The 23,022-nt window shown below is 39.2% G+C and overlaps 1 protein-coding gene across 7 annotated transcripts in view; it reads right to left on the reverse strand.

Moving 5' to 3' along the window:
* Positions 1-23,022, reverse strand: part of p4ha2 (procollagen-proline, 2-oxoglutarate 4-dioxygenase (proline 4-hydroxylase), alpha polypeptide 2) — a 53,985-nt gene that overhangs the window by 3,438 nt on the left and 27,525 nt on the right. The window contains exons 1-13 of one of the 7 annotated variants that reach the window (XM_085470749.1): positions 20,334-20,495; positions 18,263-18,392; positions 14,601-14,700; positions 12,735-12,831; positions 12,428-12,579; positions 11,248-11,385; positions 10,780-11,019; positions 9,121-9,317; positions 8,189-8,365; positions 7,725-7,795; positions 7,228-7,327; positions 2,473-2,526; positions 140-205 (exon numbers count right to left, since the gene is read on the reverse strand). In XM_085470749.1, coding sequence (XP_085326875.1) covers positions 140-205; positions 2,473-2,526; positions 7,228-7,327; positions 7,725-7,795; positions 8,189-8,365; positions 9,121-9,317; positions 10,780-11,019; positions 11,248-11,385; positions 12,428-12,579; positions 12,735-12,831; positions 14,601-14,682 — 1,374 coding nt within the window. In that variant the 5' untranslated portion in view covers positions 14,683-14,700; positions 18,263-18,392; positions 20,334-20,495. Of the gene's footprint in view, positions 1-139; positions 206-266; positions 327-2,472; positions 2,527-7,227; positions 7,328-7,724; positions 7,796-8,188; positions 8,366-9,120; positions 9,318-10,779; positions 11,020-11,247; positions 11,386-12,427; positions 12,580-12,734; positions 12,832-14,600; positions 14,701-18,257; positions 18,393-19,762; positions 20,160-20,333; positions 20,496-23,022 lie in introns of those variants that run through there. The other 6 variants (XM_085470748.1, XM_085470747.1, XM_085470746.1 and 3 more) reach the window with 6 other exon arrangements.

Below are 23,022 nucleotides of genomic sequence, written 5' to 3' on the forward strand. Positions count from 1 at the left end.
AAAGTCAATCAATCCAAGTCCAACATTGAGCCAGAGCTTTTGCTTATGCCCATGAAGCCGGAATGAAACGATGGAGAGTGGATGCCAGGAGACGGCCACCACTGCCTTCAATCAGCAGTGAACAGATACGTATACTTACGTAGTTTAAATAAGTCGCCACACGATTTCCAGTGCCTAATCTTTTGAAAGCATCTGGCTCATCTTTCTATAAAGATAAAATTTAAGAGTGAAGATACATAATAACAAACTGCACACACATTACTTACGTAGTTTAGGAAGGTAGCAAGTCTATTTCCATCGACGTGGAGGTTGCTGTCAAAAGGACGCTGCAACAGATGTTTATTTAACCGATCACCAAATAGACTCAAAATTAGAGCCTGCCATTAAGGGCACAAACTACATTCAAATAAAATGTATTATTTATCTGTTATTTGTCAGACGTTTATGTTTTTTGCGTTAATTTGAGTTAAAGACACCTTTTTATATATTTATTGCATTATGTCTTCAAGTGAATAGAAGAGAATCACTCTTATTATTTAGCGCATTATTACCCTCAACTACATAATTGGAAAAATAAAAAGGTATATATGCATATGGTAGGGGTGCAACTATACTCGTATCGATATTGAACCGTTCGATACAGTGCTTTCGGTTCGGTACTATTAGATTATTCTGTTATTATATGTTACCTTATATATGTAATCAAAGTAGTTGAATTAGAATACTGCTGTAGATCACATTATACCCTTTAATATAGAGTGTGTGAGCTGTATGTAGTTTAGTTCTCATTATACTTTTGAGTTAACAGAACATATTCACATATTAGTTCATTAGATAAATGTGCATCACTCTGTATCCTTGATCTGCTGGGAATGTGTTACACTGTTTTCTTGACATGCTTAATTGTTGAATCATGAAGAGAAGGTTGTAAGCAGGAGACTCTGTGTCTAAAGACAGGGGAGATAGATAGACCACATTCCACATCCCCACCTTACAGAAAGCAGAGAAACAACTGCCAAGGTCATAACTTAGGCGCTGTAACAGAGAAAAAATGTGATGTTTTGGCTTTTACGACTAGCTGGGGGCCACTAGAGACTATAAAAAGCTGAGCAACCCGTCACCATTTTGAGACATGTGCCTGACCCTCTGGTAGCATCTCTCCCGTCCGGACGTTGTAATGCTCTGACTGTTGAATTGTATGGAAATAAATGATTGTTGATTGAGCATTGATACACCGAGTATTGTCCCTCCTTCAGCCCAAAGATTCAAAGAATTGGGAGATTTCAACAGTACGCATATGTATTGAACAATACAAAATTTATTTTATCAACTTTTCTTCTGATGATGCTGTCTGTGTTGAGCGCTTAGTGGATTTGCGTTCGACTACTTCGCCTAGGCTGCACTGCCGAGCGCAGATCCACTGAGCGCAGCGCAAGTTAGCAAGACAGAAGCTAAGCTCGTTGCAACATGGCAAATTTAACCTCCCCCACCCTCATTCAGATGTGGCCTTTGGAACTATTTTGGTCTTCATGTGAAGTATGACCCTGAAGGTAAGCGTGTCATGGACTAAAGTAAAACAGTATGTCGGATGTGCCACTCAATGCTCAATTACATGGGTGGGAACTACTGCGTTAGCGCAGTTTGCTCGTTAACGTGTTGATGCTGTCCAGCCCCACGCACGGGGCGATCCATGGTAGCTCTTTAACGGAGATTTGCCATGTGGTGGCGTTAACGTCATTTCAGATTAACGCTGACAGCACTAGTGGAAACACAATGAATATGACTGCACATTTACTCCGACATCATCCTAGTGCAAAGACAAGAGGAAGCAGACAAAACCCAACTAGCACGCATGCTACAAACTTTACCCGAGTCATTTAGACAGCCGTTAGCACATGATTCTCCTTATGGGGACCTGATATGTTTAATATGCTGCTGAGAATATAGCCCAGAAGAAGCGTATAGTATAGCTTTTATTTTGGAAAGAGCCATTTCTCTGTAATAAACTCTCTTTTCCAAAGATGAGGGATTTCTCGATCAGATAGATTTATTATTTTATGCCTTTGTTGTTTCAGCAACATTAAATAAAAAAAAACTGTAGGTTTGAGTTAAAATATATATTTATAATTTTAAATAAATGACAAATTAAAAAAGCATGAAAATTTTTTTGTTTCGAAAAAATATTGAACCGTGACACCAAAGTATCAAACCGAACCGAACCGTGAATTTTGTGTATCGTTGCACCCCTAGTATATGGATATATATATATACACACACACACACACACACACACACATATATACACACACACACACACACTCATGTATTAGTCATTCTGCAACACAAGTAATTCTGTTCACAAGTAAGACATATTTAAGTTAAGCTTTGGAATGTGGGAAGCATGCCAAGACAAACCACAGCAGTTTTCACATCCACAGTGCACACAAACTTTCACATAAAAAGTGAACTTACCCTGGAGAAGTCAAAATGTGGCTCATACTGTCCTCCCACGCCATAGTTTGCAACCTGGTCAGCCAATGACAAAAATGACCCTTAGATAGAGGTGATAAATAAACTCTCCTGTCCACTGAAAACTGAATTATTAACTCATGCTGTTGCTCTGTGTATCATTGAACTTGTGCAAAACAACTAAGCTACACTACATAAGACTACAAATCAAGAAGCCACAAATCTCAGTAATGGCAAAAATAATTAATTGATAAAGGGAAATTATCCCAGCTAATTCTGCATCATTATTTCTAACAGACTTTTGAAAATATTTTTTATCAATTATTTATATTTCATCTTTTAACATTGCAAACCCCTTTACAATACTTTTAGTGAGTAAGAAACTTTTATTCATGCAACCTTGTCAAAGGTTGTCTTTATTTTTTACTTGATTCATTTGTTTGGTTATATTCACATTATGTGCCAGAGGGGTTTTTATTATTGTTTGTTTGTATTTAAAGCCATGTAAAGGTTATTATTAATTCATATAGAACATATTTATAGCTTGTATAAATATGAATTTTACTTTTAAAAGTACATGTCTGTGTGTGAAGCTGTTGCATGTTTTCAGTATCCGTTTGATGGTTTCATGAGTAAGCTCTGACCACTGTCCTCTAGTGAATTTGGCACTTCAATCAGAATTGCTATACCTCCCTTAGAAACTATGAAAACAGAAAATATCCAACTTATGGAATAGCGATGGTTTGGATTCGTCTAATCATCTAAAGACACTCTTAAATAAACCAGATCAAATCACGTAAAAGTAACAGCATCATTATTTTTTCTTCCATTATTTAAGAGTTAGTATTTAATTTACAAGTTTAAAATAAAGTACAGTAAGTATATGTAAAATGTATGAGCAACTCAAAAGGAACCCCATAGAGTGAGCCCACAGGCTGCTGTGAGATAAAGCAGATGTACAATGTAAACATGGTCAAAGCTGTAAGTGATTATCTGGGGTTAACACCTCGATTTGGCAAAGTCACCAGTCTTAGTGGAACCTTTAGGAGTACAGTTATCTCTGATTTCATATGGGACTGCACATTGATATGAAAAACTATATGATGAGATTTTTATTTTTTTTATTTATTTAACCTTTATTTAACCAGGAATGTCCCATTGAGATCAAAGACCTCTTTTTCAAGGGAGTCCTGGCCAAGAGGCAGCACATTTCAAGACAAATACATACGAACAAACAAAGTTAAAATTACACAAAACAATTACACATTATTGAGGCAGCCTGTAGGCCTTTGAATTTAGTTTTAAAAACATTTAAAGACAACAATTCAGTTAGTTTCCAGTCTTTCTGTAACATGTTCCATGAAAAAGGCGCAGAGTGGACAAAGGCTTTCTTACCCAGCTCTGTGCGGACAAGGGGAACAGACAACAGCAGCTGATCATTTGAGCGCAAGGAGTAAGAACCACTATTTGTCCTTGTGACCAAAGTACAAATATAAGGAGGCAGCAATCCAAGCATAGCTTTGTAAATAAAAGTGTACCAATGCCCCTGTCTTCTAATGGCCAAAGAAGGCCATTTTACTCTTAAGTACAAATCACAGTGATGGGTCAGGTATTTACAATTGGTAATAAACCTCAAGGAAGCATGATACATCGTGTCCAACATTAGAAGACATGAAGAAGAAGCGTTCATATACAGAATGTCACCATAATCTAACACAGATAAAAAGGTTGCAGTGACAAGATGTTTTTTTACTGCAAAAGAAAAGCACTGTTTATTACGGAAGAAAAAACGAAGTTTAAGTCTCAGTTTCTTTACTAGTCTCTCTATATGTGGTTTAAAGGTGAAGGAGTCATCAATCCAGACACCAAGGTATTTATATTCATGAACTATCTCTATGACATTTCCTTCAAGGGTGGACACCACTGGAATAGGCTCCGGGACCTTCTTTGACTTGGAAAACAACATTAGCTTAGTCTTGTCAGCATTGAGAACTAATTTTAGCTGAATAAGTGAATGCTGGAAAGCAACAAAGGCTTTCTGTAAAGTTTCAATGGCCTGAGCAAGAGATGATCCATAACAGTAAATAACTGTGTCGTCAGCATAAAAATGCAAATTTGTGTCTGAGACATTTTGACCCAAGTCATTGATATATAAAAGGAACAGAAGGGGACCCAAAACTGAGCCCTGTGGCACCCCCTTGTGGACAGCAACAAATTTAGAACAAAGACCTTCAAGTTTAATGCACTGGGTTCTATTTTTCAGATAATTTGAGAACCACGCTAATGCATGTTCTGACAATCCAAGGCTGAGCAGTCTGTTTTTTAGGACTGCATGATCAACAGTGTCAAAAGCTTTTGAGAGGTCAATAAAGAGTGACGCACAGTACAATTTCTTATCAAGTGCCACAATAATATCATTTATCACTTTCATAGTGGCAGTGTTAGTACTGTGTTTTTTCCTGAAGCCTGACTGAAATTTGGAGACAATATCATTAGAGTACAAAAACTCTTTCAACTGGTCACAAACTAGAGATTCCAGGATTTTGGATAAAACACACAAATTTGATATTGGCCTATAATTAGTCAACACCGATGGATCACCTCCTTTCAATAAAGGCAAAACGAAAGCTGATTTCCAAACCGCTGGAATTTCTTTGGTTTTAATTGAAAAATTAAATAGAATTGAGAGTGGTTCTGCAATAAAATCAGCTGCCAACTTCAAAAAATAAGGTTCCATCAAGTCTGGACCAGGAGGTTTTCTGTGATCCAAAGCCTTTAAAGCTTTATGCACTTCATAAACACTAAAAGGTACAAAGTTAAAACGGTCTCCAGAAAACATAGAGAGTTCTGGGCAAGTATTTGTTAAAAAAGTTTCTGCAGAAGCAAACAAGGAACCCACTGATAGAAAGTGTTCATTAAAACAATTCAAAATTTCAGTTTTATCATTAATTGAGACTGAATCTTTTACAACAGATTTAGGAAAGGTTTGAGTCATTTTATTGGCGGAAAAAGACTTGATTACTTTCCAAAATTTCTGTGGATCATTGAGGTTCTCAGTGGTGACAGACAAAGTATTCAGATTTGGCCTTTTTAATAAGAGAAGTACATTTATTTCTAAGCTGTTTGAAAACAGACCAATCAGTGGAAGTATCTGTTTGTCTCGCCTTGTCCCATGCTCTATTACGCTTGTGTATGCTATCTGCGAGTGTCTGCGAAAACCAAGGATTTTCTCGACCTTTAATTCTAACTTTCCGTAAGGGGGCATGTTTATTAACAATTCCCATAAAACTTTCCTTAAAATATGTCCAAGCTAGCTCTACATCTGGTAATAGTCCGATTTTTTCCCAATTAACTAATGACAAATCATGATGAAAAGCCTGTTCATTAAATTGTTTAAGATTCCTTTTGCACACTATGCGTGGCTTACATTTTGGAATTTTAGCATTTCTGCAAACAGCAACAACACAGTGATCACTTAGGTCATTACAGAAAACACCAAGTGAAGAGAATTTATGAGGTACATTTGTTAAAACCAAATCAATTAATGTAGACTTTTCAGGACATTTAAGATTTGGCCTGGTAGGAAGATAGACTAGCTGGGTAAGATTAATTGAATCGCAGAATTCTTTAAATTCACCAGAAGTTGCATTTAGCCAGTCCCAGTTCAAGTCTCCAGCCATTAGTAGTTCGGTATAATTTAGTTTAGCCAAAAGGTGCTTTAATGAAGATAATGCCTCTTTTGAAGCAGATGGGGGCCTGTAACACCCAGCAATGGTTATCGAAAAAGTATTAGCAATATCTACATTCAAGGCCAAAAACTCCATTTGTTTGCATATCGATTGGGACAGAACAATCGAAGCATTAAATCTTGATTTGACATAAATAGCTACACCGCCTCCTTTTTTTGGCCTATCAGTGCGATATACATTGTACCCATATATGTTAATGTCTTCATTAGTAATAGATTTAGTTAACCAAGTTTCAGAAATTATAACAACATCTGCATCTGTAGATTTAACCCAAATTTTGACCATGTCCATCTTCGGTAGTAGGCTGTGCACATTAAGATGAATATATTTGACACCAGACATTATTTTAAAATCAGAAGGAGTCTGATAAGAACATCTGAACTGGATAGGCATGCTTACCTGTTCCTCTTGAAAGAAAGTGACATTTCATTATAAAATTACTTCATATTATTCATCTGTGATTAATTTTCTGCACATGGGGACAACTAATCGCGCCCATCCACATATTACATGCAGTCACTTTAAGGCTCGCAGAAACTAAATGCTCCTGTGTGTGTAGAATTGGAGTAAATGTAAAAACTAGCTCTCAAAGAGACAGAGATGTTAGAAATAAAAGACATAACCGAAGTCTCCCGTTGGACTATTTCTTTGTAGTTTCGATAATCTCGGTTTCAGCTGGAAAAATGGATCCAAAGAAGTGATGGTGCACAGGCACATCTGAAGTGAAGACTTAATTATTTAGAGGCTATTCATATATCATTAACTCTACTTTGGGTTATTGAAATCTGGTTAAGAGAAATGCTGTAATTTAAAAAATAAATAAATAAACAAAACAAACAAAACAAAAACATATTCTGTCAAGTGAATGCACCAATCATTCATCTATTGAAGTTAAAGGGTAAAAACAGTATTTTTAAGTGTCTGAGTAGGATTTTTGACTTACTGAGTCAACACTCACTAGTTACACAGGTTAGGCTAAATATCAAATGTGTGAAATAAACTCCATTACCTGCAATAACTCTGCAGTTTCTACTGTGAGACCGGTGATGTCTTCTATTCTCTGATTGACTCTGTCAATGACGGGGTCCTCCTCTCCTTCTAACCACGCACTGAATAAACAAACAAGTATTAAATGTGGCCCACACACACACACTTAAAAACAATTCGCAATTTAGAGAAACAAGACAGGATATACAACAAATGATGATACAGTTTTATTCTGACCTTGTTGTATAAAGTACTCTGAGTACACGAGTAGAGTAGAAAAGCACTATATAAGAACCAGTCCATTTAGTGAAGCTATTAAGATTTTGTCCTATTAAAATATGTTTGGACCATCAGCATCATTCACTTGACACATGCAGTATCGCTGGTTCAAGACCAGCAAGAGACCCAAATCCAGCCTCAGGAGGATACAAGCTACTGTATTCCTGGAATCCGTCATAACTAAAGAAACTAAAAACAACAAAACAAAACCAAAGGATCCTTTTTTCCTGGATGCGTTACCTTTTCGAGACTCTGTAGTTGGCTGTGGTCAGGACACCTGTTTTGGGATCACGGACAGTGGCTCTTGCAAGCTTGGAAAAAATAAATAAAACATAAGAACAGAAAGAAATAAAACATTAAACAGAAGAGTTAATCCAACCATTCCAGTTCTACGTTGTGGTACCACTCTTCTCATCCCCTCTTAACTGTTAATCTTAAATACTTTACAACTATTTCTTATTTATATATGCCGAGCAATAAAAGTTGTTTTTTTTTTAAAGTCCACGTTCTGCTCTGTACAGCTTAGCCTGAATGAGTTTTTAAACACAAAGAACGTGCACTCGATCAGCAGCTGTAAGAAGGTAATGTTCAAAAGCTTTCCTCCTGTGCATTAGTCTCATTAACCTTTAAAGTAATTAAATATTTTAATGGTGGTCAGCAAGAAAATATTCTGTTTCCATTTTATTAAATGCTTCTTGTCTTACCCTGGGTTTTGCCAGTTCTTTGATCTTCTCAACCTCCTCATCTGACAACGAATCCAGGTAGCGCACAATGTGGGGGCTGTCCCACTCGTCCTCTTCTTTAACAGGCTTCAGCAGAAGACGAGGGTTTCTTTTCCCGTCATGGTAGCGACAAAACAAACGGCTCCTCCTCGCTTCAGTCTAGTAAAAATAACAAAGAAAATTTTTAATTTTGCCATTCTTTTCAATTTTATAACTAACTTTAATGGAAACAACGTGCAGTGCCATGCATTTATAATGCAGCCTCATAGTAGCACAGGTATCTGAGCTTGGTAGCAGGGTTGACTGACCTCTTCATCATTTTAAGCGTCTAAACTTAAATAGACTACAGAACTATCTCTGTTGTAAATGACTCTGTACTCCGTGCGTGTGGTTTTTCCTGTGTTCCTGTTTGTTTATACAGAGAGCGGCCTAATTTTGTTGTTTAAAGCAAGAGTTGTAGCTTAGGTACCAAAAGGGTTACTAAATCATACACTAGTAAAAACACTAATGGAATCCAGTTTCTTTTGATTCAGCCTGCTGACAATAAACACATCTAATTATGCAATAGGTTTCCAGTTGTTGTCTATAAAAGTTTCTGTGCTCTTATTGTGCACAAATAATCACCATGTTTGGACAATTATACTTTAATCCTCCTTTATAGTTTGGTTATAGTTTGCACATAGAAAAATCTGCAACAGAGTCAAAATTAGTTTCTTGTGTATTGCTTTTCAGGATTAAATACATCTTAAATCAGGGCTGACGTTTTTGGCTTGGCTAGTGCTGATTTTACATAGCATCAGAAAAACAGCCTAACAATGAATGTCCATAAAAATCAATGAAAACACATAAATATTCAATTTAGGATTTGGTTTCACAAAATAGCGACTCAAAATAGAGTCTGCAGGATGACTCGCCATTTGGATCCCCTCTCCTCTGCACAGAGCCTCATAGGACTCTCTCTCAGGGAGATGGTCTTTGGGTCTACTGTAGGTTCCCAGCTGAATGGGCTCCTCAGATGGAGGCTGGTAGTCTTGGTTCATCTCACGGAGCTGCTTCATCAGTAGCTGCTCAAAATAACGGAGGTTTCCTCCTGCCCTCTGGTGGCTGGGATCTGTCAATACAACAAAAGTGATTAGCAGAGGTAGAAGAACGTGATGATATGAAACACTTTGGAGCCGTATCCCGTGTGTGCTAATAACACATTTCAAACAGTAGTCATAGTAGGTAGACACTGAAAACAAACAAACAAACAAATAAATAACCCTGAAATCTGGCTGTTTTCCATTTTATTTTGTTAAGACTTTGTGATATAACTGCATTTACTCATTTGCCAGCAACAGAACAATTATGAGTATTTTTAACTTCAAATTTTTTTAATCTTGAAGATTTTCTTAGTGAATACAACACTAAGAAAACCTACTATTATCAAAAAACTTCTCCTTTGTGTCTTCTTCTTGTTATTTGTTGTTGAGTTACTAAAGTAACTGAGTTAAATAATGGAAAAAGTGCACCCTCTTGTGGAATTTGCAGGTAGTGCCTCTTCATTGAAGCCTAATTAATTTAGCAGCAAAGTCAGCTCATTTACAGAAACAAAGAAACTTTAAGTGTATTTTAGTTATTGTTTATCCTACATGTTGATTTTGTTGTGGTTCTTCTAGGGTGTTAATGTGTTTGCAGTTTGCTGGGTGTAGTTTTACACAGGACTGTAAGCATGTGCGCTTACAGCATTACACATTTAGTTAGGAAATTTCCAGAATGACTACAACCTCAGGATCTCCTGATAGAATTAATATTACTGCAGGTTATGAGACAGTGAGAATATCATGTTTCTCTCCTCCATTTCAGATGTGCTGTCTTGTATATAAATAGCCAGGTATGTGCTGGAAAATGTCCGAGAAATGTGTTTTCATGCTGTACATTTGCGTCCCACTTTTACGGGCGAGTCACATACTGGAGTATTTCTGTATGAGGTGCTATTTGCAGGATATTTTTGCCGCACTTGATGGCATACCGTTTCACCTCTACAACAGCTCGATTCATTTCACTTGACAAGTAAACAAGTATACCACAACTTAAAAATGCAGCTGTAGCCTGTGACCTATAGCTGTCAGAGCCTGTGATACAGAGGCTAAAATAACAGTTTAAACCCACAGGCCACTTTTTTTTTCTCGAACGGACAACTCCCAGCTACTGTGGTGAGCACAGAGCACCACAACAGTCAGAGAGGAGAGTGAACTGTAGTAACTAGTGAAACCAGAAGAAAGCAAACTATTAATTACAGCACAGTAGAGAAATTGAGTTGTAGAAGAAGGTGTAATTAGAAACAAATGAAAAAGACTTAAATCTTTAAACATATTTACATAAAACATTTGATCTAAACATGTGTCCCATGAACTCCATTCATCCAGTTTTTATATTTACAAGGAAGACTACATCTCTGTCCGACTCAGGCTGGAAATAGAGTGTGTGTGTGTGTGTGTGTGTGTGTGTGCGTGTGTGTGTGTGTGTGTGTGTGTGTGTAATGAGCGTTGGTGTGCAGGAAGAACGCTTCATTTGCCTATGTTGTGTCTTACCAATAGCTACAAGCCGTCGCGTCAGTTCAATGGCTCGAGGGAGGTCACCCATTTGGTAAACAGAGTAGCTGAGGTAGTCCAAAATGTCTGCCTTGGAAACCACAGCTTCCTCGCCATCGTCCAGCTGTTTCAAGGCCTGCTGCAGCCACAGCACGGCATGGTAATAGTCTGCATCGTTGTAAGCCGTCTTTCCCATGTCGAAGCAGTCATCCACGGTCAGTACAGCATTCGAGTGCACACCTGATGGAAAGCACTCAGTAAGACTAAATGACTGAACAAAATGTACTTAAGACATACCACTTTTTTTAAAATGTGCACCATTTATTAAGTTATTAATAAATAACATAATAATTATTAAGTTATTTATTAACTTAATATTAATTACTTTTCCATGACATGCTTAAGTTACTCTGCCCTTTGTGATATTTTCATGCTTTTTTATATTCAACACACACACTTCTTGCTTACCTGGCAGCTTTCCTTTGGAGAAGGCTTCAGAATCCAGTTGGTACGTGTCCTGCAGGCGCATCAACGCCTTGGCTGCACCCGTCTCATCTTCCTCGTCTGGGAAATATTGTCTGTGTACGGACATGTTGGAGACGAACCCTGGACAGAAAGTGAGAATGTCTTTCTGTACATCTCATTTGCATGTATCACATGACACTCACAACACTCACATATAATTCAAATTTGGGTCATTTTTAACTTGTTGGTACTTAATCGTTTACTTACACATGCAGAACAGCAACATCATATTGATCTAGATGTACCAGCTCTAAAGGTGTAGCTGGAATGTGTCTTCGCCTTTTTAGTCAGTCTCTGTGTGTTTGCGTTTCTTCACAGACTGTACTACACAATAGCATCACAACCGTGCAATACACAGTTACTGAATTCTGTACACATATGCTAAGTTTATCTGCCTTACACAGATATGGTCCTGTGTCTAAACACGTACACACTTTCAGGTCCAAGTGCACAGAGACAAAGACACACACACTCTTCATTGCCAAAATATGCAGATATGAAGAACAGCTGCAGCTAAAACATGACAAGCTCTGTTCTTGATCACAGCATGTGGACAAAGCAGCACAGTAAACATTTCCACTCCCCAGCAAAAGCTGCATTCATTCTCCTCACATCCATTCTGGAGCTTATATTTGCTCTGTGCTGCTTGCCTTTTGGTTATGCTGAGAGATATATATTACTGTATATATTGTGTCATGGTGACAATACATAGAATAGGTGAATACGGGTTGCCAGGTAGAGTGGTTTGATTAGTCAGTAAAATTACAAAAAACTAGAAAAGTTTTTCCTGTTGGGTTTTGCTTTAAAAGCCATTAAAAGAATGCTATTGATTTGGGATTAATAAAGGGTAACATACAGATTTGGCCAAGAAAACATACACTGAGGTATTTCTCTATATTTTGCAACATGCAATAAGTAAAGTGGCAAATGAACTGCTCTAGACACAGAGGTAGGCACTATTTAAAAAACATTTCCCCTTTGTCTGATTGTAGCATGCACGTGATGATCTGCAAGATCTCACAGACCACACAGAAAACATCCTAATTTTTCCAAGCAGAGTTCAAATCAGGGCACTTCACGAGTGCTCCTTTAGTAAAATACTGCTTTGGAGATATATCCTTACCATCAGCGGGATTCTGAAGTACCAGGCTCTCCAGTTCAGACCACTCAGTGTTGAGTCTCTTCATCAGTTTATAGGCATTCACTGGGTGAGCCAGGTAGCCTTCTGGGTCAGCGGTGGACACTCGGGTCAGGGCATCAAGTTTATTGGCCCAGCTAAGAAACGGATACAGGGTGATTCTACTACACATTTTATAGAGAGACAATACACTTCATATCAACTTACCCTATAAATGTGAGAACGGATTAAAGGAAAAGTAACACACATAAACAGACTAATATGGGGTGATATCTGAGAGTTCAGAATGTACCTTTTTACAGCGGCCAGCTTGGACTCCTCTGCTTTGATGTACTCCCTCAGAGACTGAACCAGCTCCTTTTCTGTGTAGATCAGGTCTGTCATTTGGCCTGTAGGCACACACACAGATATGAAGGTAAATTAGACGTTTCACTGAGGATAAAGTCAACATCAGCTTGTTTATTATTACAATTTCAAGCAATTTGCAGGTTTAGTGTTTCTGAGACAAAATGACTCATTTCACATTAAAACTCCATCAAGCGATACTTGATGACATGTCGGTGCAGCGCTTAGCCTGCTGATCAGACGGTCGAGAGACCTTTCTGTTTGTTCAGCATGTTCTCCATGTGGGATTTTCCTCTGGGCACTCTTGTTTGCTCCCACAATGAACACAGGGATATTAGGTTAATGGGTAAATAAATATTAGCTGTAAGACAGGCACATTGGTTAGACTGTATTATAAAAAGCTGTATTAGTGTGCGTGGAAATATGTGAATACGTGTTGTCAGGTACTTTGGTTTGAGGAGTCAGTAAAAAAAAAACCCAAAAAGCTATAGAAATGTTTTTCTGTTGTATTTTGCTTTAAAAGCCAAAGAAAAAAATGAGTCTATTTCTGGTAACACTTTCTCCCCACCACTCCCCTCAGACTTAGGCTGAAAATAACTCTTCAGCCAAAAACTGCGGGGCTTTAATACTATAGAATTACTCAGCAAAATTACAGTTAAGCACCCACCCATGAGCCTTGGAAGAGATAGATGGGGTGTAGTGTGCTTAGTAAACATCCTCATTGGATTGCTTAGCTTAACAGAAGTTTTAAAAGACAGAGGATGACAAGTCTGCATTGTTTTTGCATGCAAACAGCATATCTGACCACCTAAGTGCATTAAATCAACAGAACAGCACATCAGTATACCTTTCCAAGCAATAAGAACTAACCAGTTGAGCGATGTGACACATATTGTATACAAAAAGCATTTTCTGTATGCCAGCAATGTCTCTGTGATTGCACAAATCAAGGGCATTGTGTAAGAAAAGCTTTTTTTCCCTTTTAAAGTGGTTCAAGAGATTAATTTCTACGGAAATCATGTTGAATATCTGAGCACTGATTTGAAAGAAAGAAAGAGGAATCTATGTACCACAACTATTTCTCTATAAAGTTATTATTAGTCCTCTTCTGGCCACATCCTCCATTTAATACAAAGTGAAAAGCACAGATGTACATTCTTGAGCAATTCAGCATCCTATTATTGTGGCCAAACGTGGCCGATTTGATTAAAAACAACACAGGTAATTAGTAAGGCATCAATCAAGATTGTTTTTTTTTTTAAATCCAGAGTAGCACTGAGCTCTTGACCCGTGGGCTTGGTTTGATTAATCAATTGAATGAATGATTGACTATTCATGCAAGTCCTGTAAATGAGTCCCAAGTAATTCCAAACACCTGATGACAGATTAAAGGCTCACTCACCAATGCTTTCTAGAGTTTCTGGATTCTAACACTAAATGTTTAAAGAACTGACAAAGTTTGCAAATCTGCTTGAGGATAATTGTTGGAACAGATACTAATATTTTATTTTCTATTTGTTCTCTTGACCTTTTATAGAACATATTCATTTTATTTTGATGCCTTCCAAAAGATGGGATTTTCCCCACAATTTTATTACCCATTGACTTATAATAGGACAAAAAGGAGGCAATACAGGTTAGCAGCAATGTCTGTCAAATTCTACCAGTCTCTCTCTCTCTCTCTCTCACACACACAGGACACCGATCGGCCTGACTCATTTTTAAGAGTCAGGCCCAAGGACACTTCAGTATGTGAAGGAGGCAGCAACACTGTGATAAGTGGACTAGCTGCCCTGACAACCAGTAAACCTACCAATGGATGTAAAGATCTCTGCCCGTGTGGTCCGGCAGCAACACAGCAGGACCGAGGAGACAAAAAGCAGGACTTTGCTCATTCTGCCTTGTTCAGTAACCTGCAATTACATAAAAAAAAAAACCATAATCACATCATGTCACAGTGGCACGCAAAATAAACTAGTTATGCTGAACATTATAAAGCATATAAAACGATTTTTTTATCCACCGTTTTCTATAAATCTCTATGAATAAAGTGTCTTTTTTGAAGTATTCCTCCTTAAAGCCGTTTAACACAATTTGTAAGCGTATCATATATAAAAAGTTTCAAACTTTCAGTTTGTGTTACACCAAGTCTGACTCTGTGTTTCCAGACTAAATTTGCAGATCGCCAAACAATTCTCAAAAGTTTCCAGCACGTTTCCTACAAATGAGTCATGGTCTATTGTTCCCAGTTCTCACTGAGAAGGGAAAAATAGGGGACACAGCTGTAACTGAACAGTATATTTTTAATATGTTTATGTGTGTAATTTTCTCATTTCTCTTTCCATCAGGGTCGCGCCAGGTCGGCATAAGTTCATTTTCAGTCTCCTGCTCTACAATTCAACATGACAACCAGAAAATTTATTTTGGAAATGAGCTCGTGCACTGAAGATAATCTTATGTACCTATTTACTTACTTACGTGCCTTGCTTTTAAAAATATAACCTACATTTCCATGCAATTAGATGCATTTGACACACTAAATAAAACACAATAAGGCACAAAACCTCAGTGTTTATTAATGGCAGACTTTGCCACAATGCATTAGTAGTGTTATGAGGATTAAGTATCGGAGCCAGCTACAGGGCTGAGCAGAAAAAGTAGAAGTAACATCAGTCCAAGACTGTAAAAAGCAACTGTGTGCTACTTTCTCCTTTCCTTCTGTTTTTAAAACATCACTTGGCACTGATGACTGTTTACTACAGTATGTTTAAAACGTACACATCTATAATTCTAACTGCAAGCACAGACACATTGATGTTTGAATAAATTTGAGTAAAGAAATAGCTTAATAACCTCCTGGAAAGAGAAACTATTTGACTGACACCTTCTGGGCAAATTCAGTGATTTTCTACAGTGACAATAAGAAAGCAACATGATGTCCAAAAGGAACAAGTATAACAAATTTACAGGAAATAAATGTCAGTGTGTAAGCACCATATCTGTCTGCCAGTGATGGTGTGACGCAAACACAGGTGGAATGTGGCTCATATGTGACATCCTGATTCTTCTGATGGGGTAAACATCTGACACAGACATGCCGATGCTAATCTACAGCAGGCGCGACTGAAGAAAGGCTGTGAAATCTCCTTAACGTGTATAGGAAAGAACTATTTTTCCTCATCTTCTCTTTTAACATTTACAATTACAGCTATTACACTGGAATGTACCACAGAGGGTGTAACTTTGTAGCCAAATGATCAAAAAAATGATATGACTGGACCAAGATTCAGGAGAGACGAAGCAGCACACATTTAGCCGCACTGTTCATTTTGGGATTAAAAGAAAAAGTTACACGTTTTTGAAACACAGAAAAAAAAAAAAACTTTCACTGTCTCTTCCTGAATGTATGAGAGCTTTAAATCAGTTCACAAAGAATGTGACTAAATTTGCATTGTATGCAGAATAAATATATTTGCATTTGAGTGACACGACTGACAAAAAGCACAAGCCTTATGCTGAGCTGACAGATGTATATTGGCTGAAAACCTTTATGCTGAACTCAGAAAGAAGGCTAAGACATTCTTTAATGCAACTTTGTGTGCATTACTAAGACTATATATATTAATAAATATATTCCTTGCAGTATAAATTCAGCTTCTTGTGTGTTACGTTTAAGCATTTTGAGTTGGCTTAAACACTGGCTAGATAATCATCCCCAAAGTCTCAAACTAAAAAGTAAACGATTGCTTCTCTCGCCTTGTAATTTACTGCCAGTATCATTGCTCAGCTCAAACAGAGTCTGGCCTGTTTCTGCAGGTGGCAACATTCCTGAAAAAGAGGACTGGTACACTTACTACTCGAGTGGTGTCGGGTTTTTCTAGAAAGTAAAATGAGGGGGAGAGGACAGGCTAGGATGTCCAGAGAGGTCCCGAGAGTGCAGGTATGCACAGCTGCACTTTGTACACAGGCCAAAGTTGTGTGCATGCATCTCAGACCGAGGTAGGTAGGAGAAAGCAGGCAGATCTTCAACATTTTGCCATTGCATTAAGGAGCATCAGTTTTAATGTTGAGCATTTGCAAAACTGGCCTGAACTCAATGATAATAGCCTAAAAGTATCTCTGCCAGTTCATACTGAGGTTGAGTTTGTTCAGACTTTCCTGCTTTACATGGAGGAGTGGCTCTGTAAGTGAGATAAGGAACCAAAGCAACACAGTCTCTGGCAAAGACATCAGGATGCAAGGTCTGCAGTGGGGCAGGGGTTCCTATTAGGAGCAAATGTTTGCACTTAGAGTAAAACGTTCAACTTCTGTGGTCATCTTGTTCTACTCTTCTATGGGACTTTACATACTTGAGAAAAACTAAACACAACAAGCATGGCTGGTCTATGCAACATCTGTCCGACTGGTGAAAACACTAAAATAAATTTGAGTTTTAAGAGGAAGAAGATTAAACATATCAATGTGCAAAGATAAAATATCTTTCATTTAATATATGTTTATATAAACATTTCATTTCTAAGAAATACAAACAAGGGGGAAAAAAATTAAGCATTTATGACCTCGGGCTTGTGCAAAGAGGACGGAGCAGTCTGAATGATGCAATATTTCAACACTGCTGCAAAATACTTCTACCAAATTTTGTTTAGTTTTTCCCCTGAAGCCTAACCTTGAATCTGAATGGCTCATGTTTGCAGGACATATGCTCCATGACAGCACGGGTGGACATTCTAGCCAAAAGCCCATATGTTTGGATCACTTTAAAGGCAAAAAGTGCCACTTATTAATCTCTGCACCCTGTTTTTCACTCTGACTGTTGTGTGAATGTTGTGAATGTTTGTCCACTCACAGCTACTTCAAGTCTGGTACGCTAAATCTGTTATAACTCCAAGATGGAAAGTGTGTCCAATGAGCACCCCAACCATTTTGTAATCAGTCACACATTTAATTGGGTCACGCAAGGTAGATCACGTGTTGTTATTTATTTAATGATGACATCTGTACAATTCCTCTGGAAAATTATATTCCACAATGTTGAAAACAGTGACATCGCCCACCCAAACATAACAGAATAGTTTAAATAGAATTATGGATGAGGAAGAAAGAAGTTGAAGAGCCCAAAAGAAATTCATTTCTGAGTAGATTTTTGGCCCCAAACACCAAATTCCAGTGTTTGATAAACCTAGATGGGAGTAAATGCAGCTATCTTTGCATGTAAGCAAAAAAATGGAAGTTGCATGCCAGAAAACTAAAATCTGAAAAGAGAGAAGAAGAAAAAAAAGGCCTGGTACTTGCCAATTTTTTCCACTCTGGTGCACTAAGAAGAAAAGCAAGCAGTTGATGTTTAACAGATATTTTAACGACTGATGTAATCAGTAAATAGGATCAAACTCAACGGCCACACGCAGACATAGACACATAACCACGTCACATGCATGTTACACGGTGCACCGCATACAGCATCTGCACGTACCATACCCAGAACAGGTGAACGTGCCCAGGCAATCAATGGCCATCAGTCTTAAGACACAGAACTATCCTCCAGCAATGAACAAAAATTCCAGAGTCAACCTGGTGATCGTTGCTAATCTGTGCAGTTCAAATTACACTGTGGGCAGGAAAAAAAAAAAGAGATTTCCCTCTTTAACACCCAGCTTAGGTTGGTTACGGTTTGTGTTTTTTAAGATCCTTACTGACAAAGTACTAACAATTTGCTCAATTCTTCAGGGCTTTTAGTATAAGCGGGCAACCCCTTCATTCATTTTCATCTATAGCCACTCGCACTTTGACTTTCACTTCCACTAAACGTCACAGGATGAGGTCAGCAAAGTGGAGCAATTTTGTGGTTTTGTGTGGTCAGCAAATCAATGGAAATACTACTTATGACACATCCCCTACTTTGATATGGAAAGAGAGCATTCCTCATCCAAGATCCCAATCATGTTCTGCTGACCATGGAAACATTATCCAGAGGAAAAGCATGGAAAACTACTGACTTCTACTGTGGTTTATATTAAGGCAAGTTTGCTGGAGCTCAATAATAACCCAAATCACCCTAATTTAATAAGTTATTAAATAAAACAAAATATATTTTATCTTTGCATTTATTTGGGGATTTTACCTACTTGACAGCAAGACAGTTGTAGCATTCAGTTTAGTTGAAAACAGTTGGATCAGGACAGTGGCTGCAGCTTATTTAGTAAGAGTCACCTGTCTTCTGGGTTTATGCAGCTGGCAGATGTATTTATTTGTTACCTTCCATTTTTACACACTCCCATAACAGCCAGAGACAATTATTTGCATTCTACCATGCATAAATCACTGCAGGGCATCACGCTACCAGGCCAGTGTATTTAGTGACGCTGTGCCATTTGTTAAGGGAGAACAAAGCCCTTTTTTGGAGCTATGCAAGACCTAATCTTTTGAACCCAGTGAACAGTAGGCAGCCACAGTGAATTCACCCCCTTTAAAGGGAGTTAATTTATATTGCAATTACATATAACAGCCCTGTGTGACCTATTTCTACGAATCTAATGTGAGTATAATAAGCATTCAGCGGTTTTACATGATTTATTCGGATAACTAAAGTTATTTAAGTTTTGATAACTAACAATTTTTCGTAATTTTCAAAGACACATATATATCTGATAGCTGCACGTTCCTTAGTGTCGTAAATTGATCTTTTTTATTACTCTAACATTAGATGAAACTAATATTTTTGGATTTTGTATAAGTACTTTAACTGCCACTGCTATCCCATTCGTTTTACATGGTTATTTGGCATATTAAAAGCCAATAGCGATCAAAATAATCGTCAGGTGCAGAGCTAGAGGTGATTTGTTTGCGGTACATGAAATAGAAACAATGTAACTCCGCGAGGCTGGAATATGTGTCGATAACTGCTAACATCAGACCAATCTTACGCTGCTTACGTGTCTGCGTGAGAGCAGAAATTAGGTAAAGATGAGCAAAACTCACTCTTCCCCCGCGACCGAGTGTGCAGACCATCTCCAGAGTAGAGGAGCCGTCCCAGTGACGTCAGCCCGGGACGGCTGTTTCTAGAAATTCCCAACACTTCCCTTTTTTTGGTCCCGTAAATGTCCTGTAGTCCGTGCTGTGTAGAGATTTTAATTCACTGTGCCGAAAAAAGCTACACTTTCCGATTCAAAGTATGTGTGTGAGTGTGTGTAAAACACAGAATGTCATCCACGCGTGAGATGCTCGGTCACGAAGTTTCGCGCAAACTTTCAAAACTTTCTCCTTGTCCGCTGTGGAACATTTGCTACTCAGCTGTGTCTCGCATTATAATGTAACCGGGAATGAACACAAACCTCACTGAATAACATGTTGTGTTTTCTTTAACCTTGGGAACCTGATAGTCTGTACAATCTGGTGCACTAAAAAAACAACAGAAGCCTGTTGGACCCACGATTGACAACCATCCCAGCATGTTCGGGAGGCATGCGAGCTCAAGGACTCTGCCGTGATGTAGTGCTACACAGCATTTTGTGCGATAGCTAATCCGAGACAGCATTTAATGTCAGCTTACCTTCATTCTCGTGGCTTTCAAACGGGATAGTCACGTTTGAGAATGTGGACGCAAATCCACTTGGCACCCAGGGGTTATGAAAAGTACGGAGAGGGGAGGAAAGCGCTGCCACGTACAGAACCTCCCGAAAGGCTCACCCTAATCCTTTGAATAGATGCGCAGAGACATTCCTGCGGCTTCTAAGCTGTAGGGTGGAGAATTGGCTCTTCTTATTTAGAAAGTAAGACCACAGTCTTATTTTTTAATAAAAAAAAATAGTGAGCGTGTATATACATATATGCGCATTTTTAACTTTACATGATTACGATTTTTTGTTTTATTTCAATCAGAATCAGAATCAGAAAGGGTTTTATTGCCAAATGTTGAGCGGGTTTACAACATCAGGAAATTGCTGCGGTCAATGTCATATTATATACAACTCCGTTTTATTTTACATTTTGCAATGGCAACTGTATTTATGTAGTCCATTTAATTACCTGCAAACTCAGTGTGCTCAGTACAGAAGAACATAAAAACCTGTGTAGGTTTAGAATAAAGGCTAAAGGCAACGATATATATATATATATATATATATATATATATATATATATATATATATATATATATATATATATATATATATTCTTGCCAATTCCTTTCTGTGTCCCGCTCATGTATTGACCCATGTGCCTGTTCATCTTAGCCGATATGATGCCTGACAGGAGCTTCCATGTAGTACTGAGGCAGGTTATTGGTCGGTAGTTGGAGGGGACCGGTCCCTTCTTGGGGTCCTTGGGGATCAGGACCGTCCGGCCTTCAGTTAGCCATTCTGGGTGTCTTTCGTTAACTAGCAGCTGGTTCATTTGTGCTGCCAGACGCTCGTGGAGTGCAGTCAGCTTCTTCAGCCAGTAGGCGTGAACCATGTCGGGCCCTGGTGCTGTCCAACTCTTCATACTGGAGACCCTTTCTTGGATATCTGCCACTGTGATGGTTACTGGACCCTGTTCAGGGAGGTCGCTGTGGTCTGCCCTCAGATCCTCTAGCCACTGAGCATTGCCGTTATGGGTTGCATCCTTCTCCCATATGCTCTTCCAGTATTGCTCCGTCTCCAGCCTTGGTGGTGCTGTTCTCTCATTGTTCCCTTGCCACTGAGAGTACACCTTTGCTGGTTCTGTGGAGAACAGCTGGTTTATTCTCCTGCCTTCTATCTCTCTGGTGTACCTCCTCAAGCGGCTGGCCAAGGCTGTGAGCCTTTGCTTGGCAGTTTCCAAGGCCTCAGGTATGGACAACTTGCTGTATTTCTTAGGCACCTTATTTGTCTCACCTTTCTGCAACTCCGTTAGTTGGCTAACCTCCCTCCGTGCTACTTTGATCTTGCCCTCTAGCCTCCTTCTCCATGGAGGGTACTGCCCCTTGTGGCTGTTCAACTTGTAGCCAAGCATCTCACTGATCACTGCCGAGACTGCAAGACCAGACTGACCAACCTGTGCACTGCCTGGATTGATTACAAGAAGGCCTATGACTCAATGCCCCACAGCTGGATACTGGAATGCCTAGAATTGTACAAGATCAATGGGACCCTAAGAGCCTTCATCAGGAACTCAATGGGGATGTGGCGTACAACACTAGAGGCCAACTCCAAGCCCATAGCACAAGTTACCATCAAGTGCGGGATCTACCAAGGAGATGCTCTGTCCCCACTGCTGTTCTGCATAGGCCTGAACCCCCTCAGTGAGATCATTAACAAGACTGGCTACGGATACCGACTACGGAACGGAGCAGTTGTCAGCCACCTCCTGTACATGGATGACATCAAGCTGTATGCCAAGAGTGAACGAGACATCGATTCACTGATCCACACTACCAGGCTATACAGCAATGACATTGGAATGTCGTTCGGACTGGAGAAGTGTAGTCGGATGGTAACAAAGAGAGGGAAGGTAGTCAGAACTGAGGGGATTGAACTACCAGAAGGCAACATTGCAGACATAGAGGACAGTTACAAGTACCTGGGGATCCCGCAGGCAAATGGGAACCATGAAGAGGCTGCTAGAAAGGCTGCAACCACCAAGTACCTGCAGAGGGTCAGGCAAGTCCTGAGGAGTCAGCTGAATGGTAAGAACAAGATCCGGGCCATCAACACATACGCCCTGCCCGTGATCAGGTACCCTGCTGGGGTAATAAGCTGGCCAAAGGAGGAGATAGAAGCCACTGACATAAAGACAAGAAAGCTCCTGACCATGCATGGAGGGTTTCACCCCAAGTCCAGCACCCTGAGGCTGTACGCTAAGCGGAAGGAAGGGGGCCGGGGACTGGTGAGTGTCAGCACCACAGTCCAGGATGAGACAAGGAACATCCAAGAATACATTGGGAAGATGGCCCCAACTGACCGAGTGCTCAGTGAATACCTCAGGCAGCAGAAACCCAAGAAAGAGGAGGGATACGAGGAACCATCATGGAAGGACAGGCCCCTGCACGGTATGTACCACCGGCAGATAGAGGAGGTGGCTGATATCCAGAAATCCTACCAGTGGCTGGACAAAGCTGGACTGAAAGACAGCACAGAGGCACTAATCATGGCAGCACAAGAACAAGCTCTGAGCACAAGATCCATAGAGGCTGGGGTCTATCACACCAGGCAAGACCCCAGGTGCAGGCTGTGTAAAGATGCCCCAGAGACAATCCAGCACATAACAGCAGGGTGCAAGAT

The sequence above is a fragment of the Copadichromis virginalis genome, linkage group LG10 (assembly GCF_057382275.1).
Source record: "Copadichromis virginalis isolate Kocher_CV1m ecotype Utaka linkage group LG10, C_Virginalis_male_GT1.1, whole genome shotgun sequence".
NCBI classification, from domain to species: Eukaryota; Metazoa; Chordata; class Actinopteri; order Cichliformes; family Cichlidae; genus Copadichromis; species Copadichromis virginalis.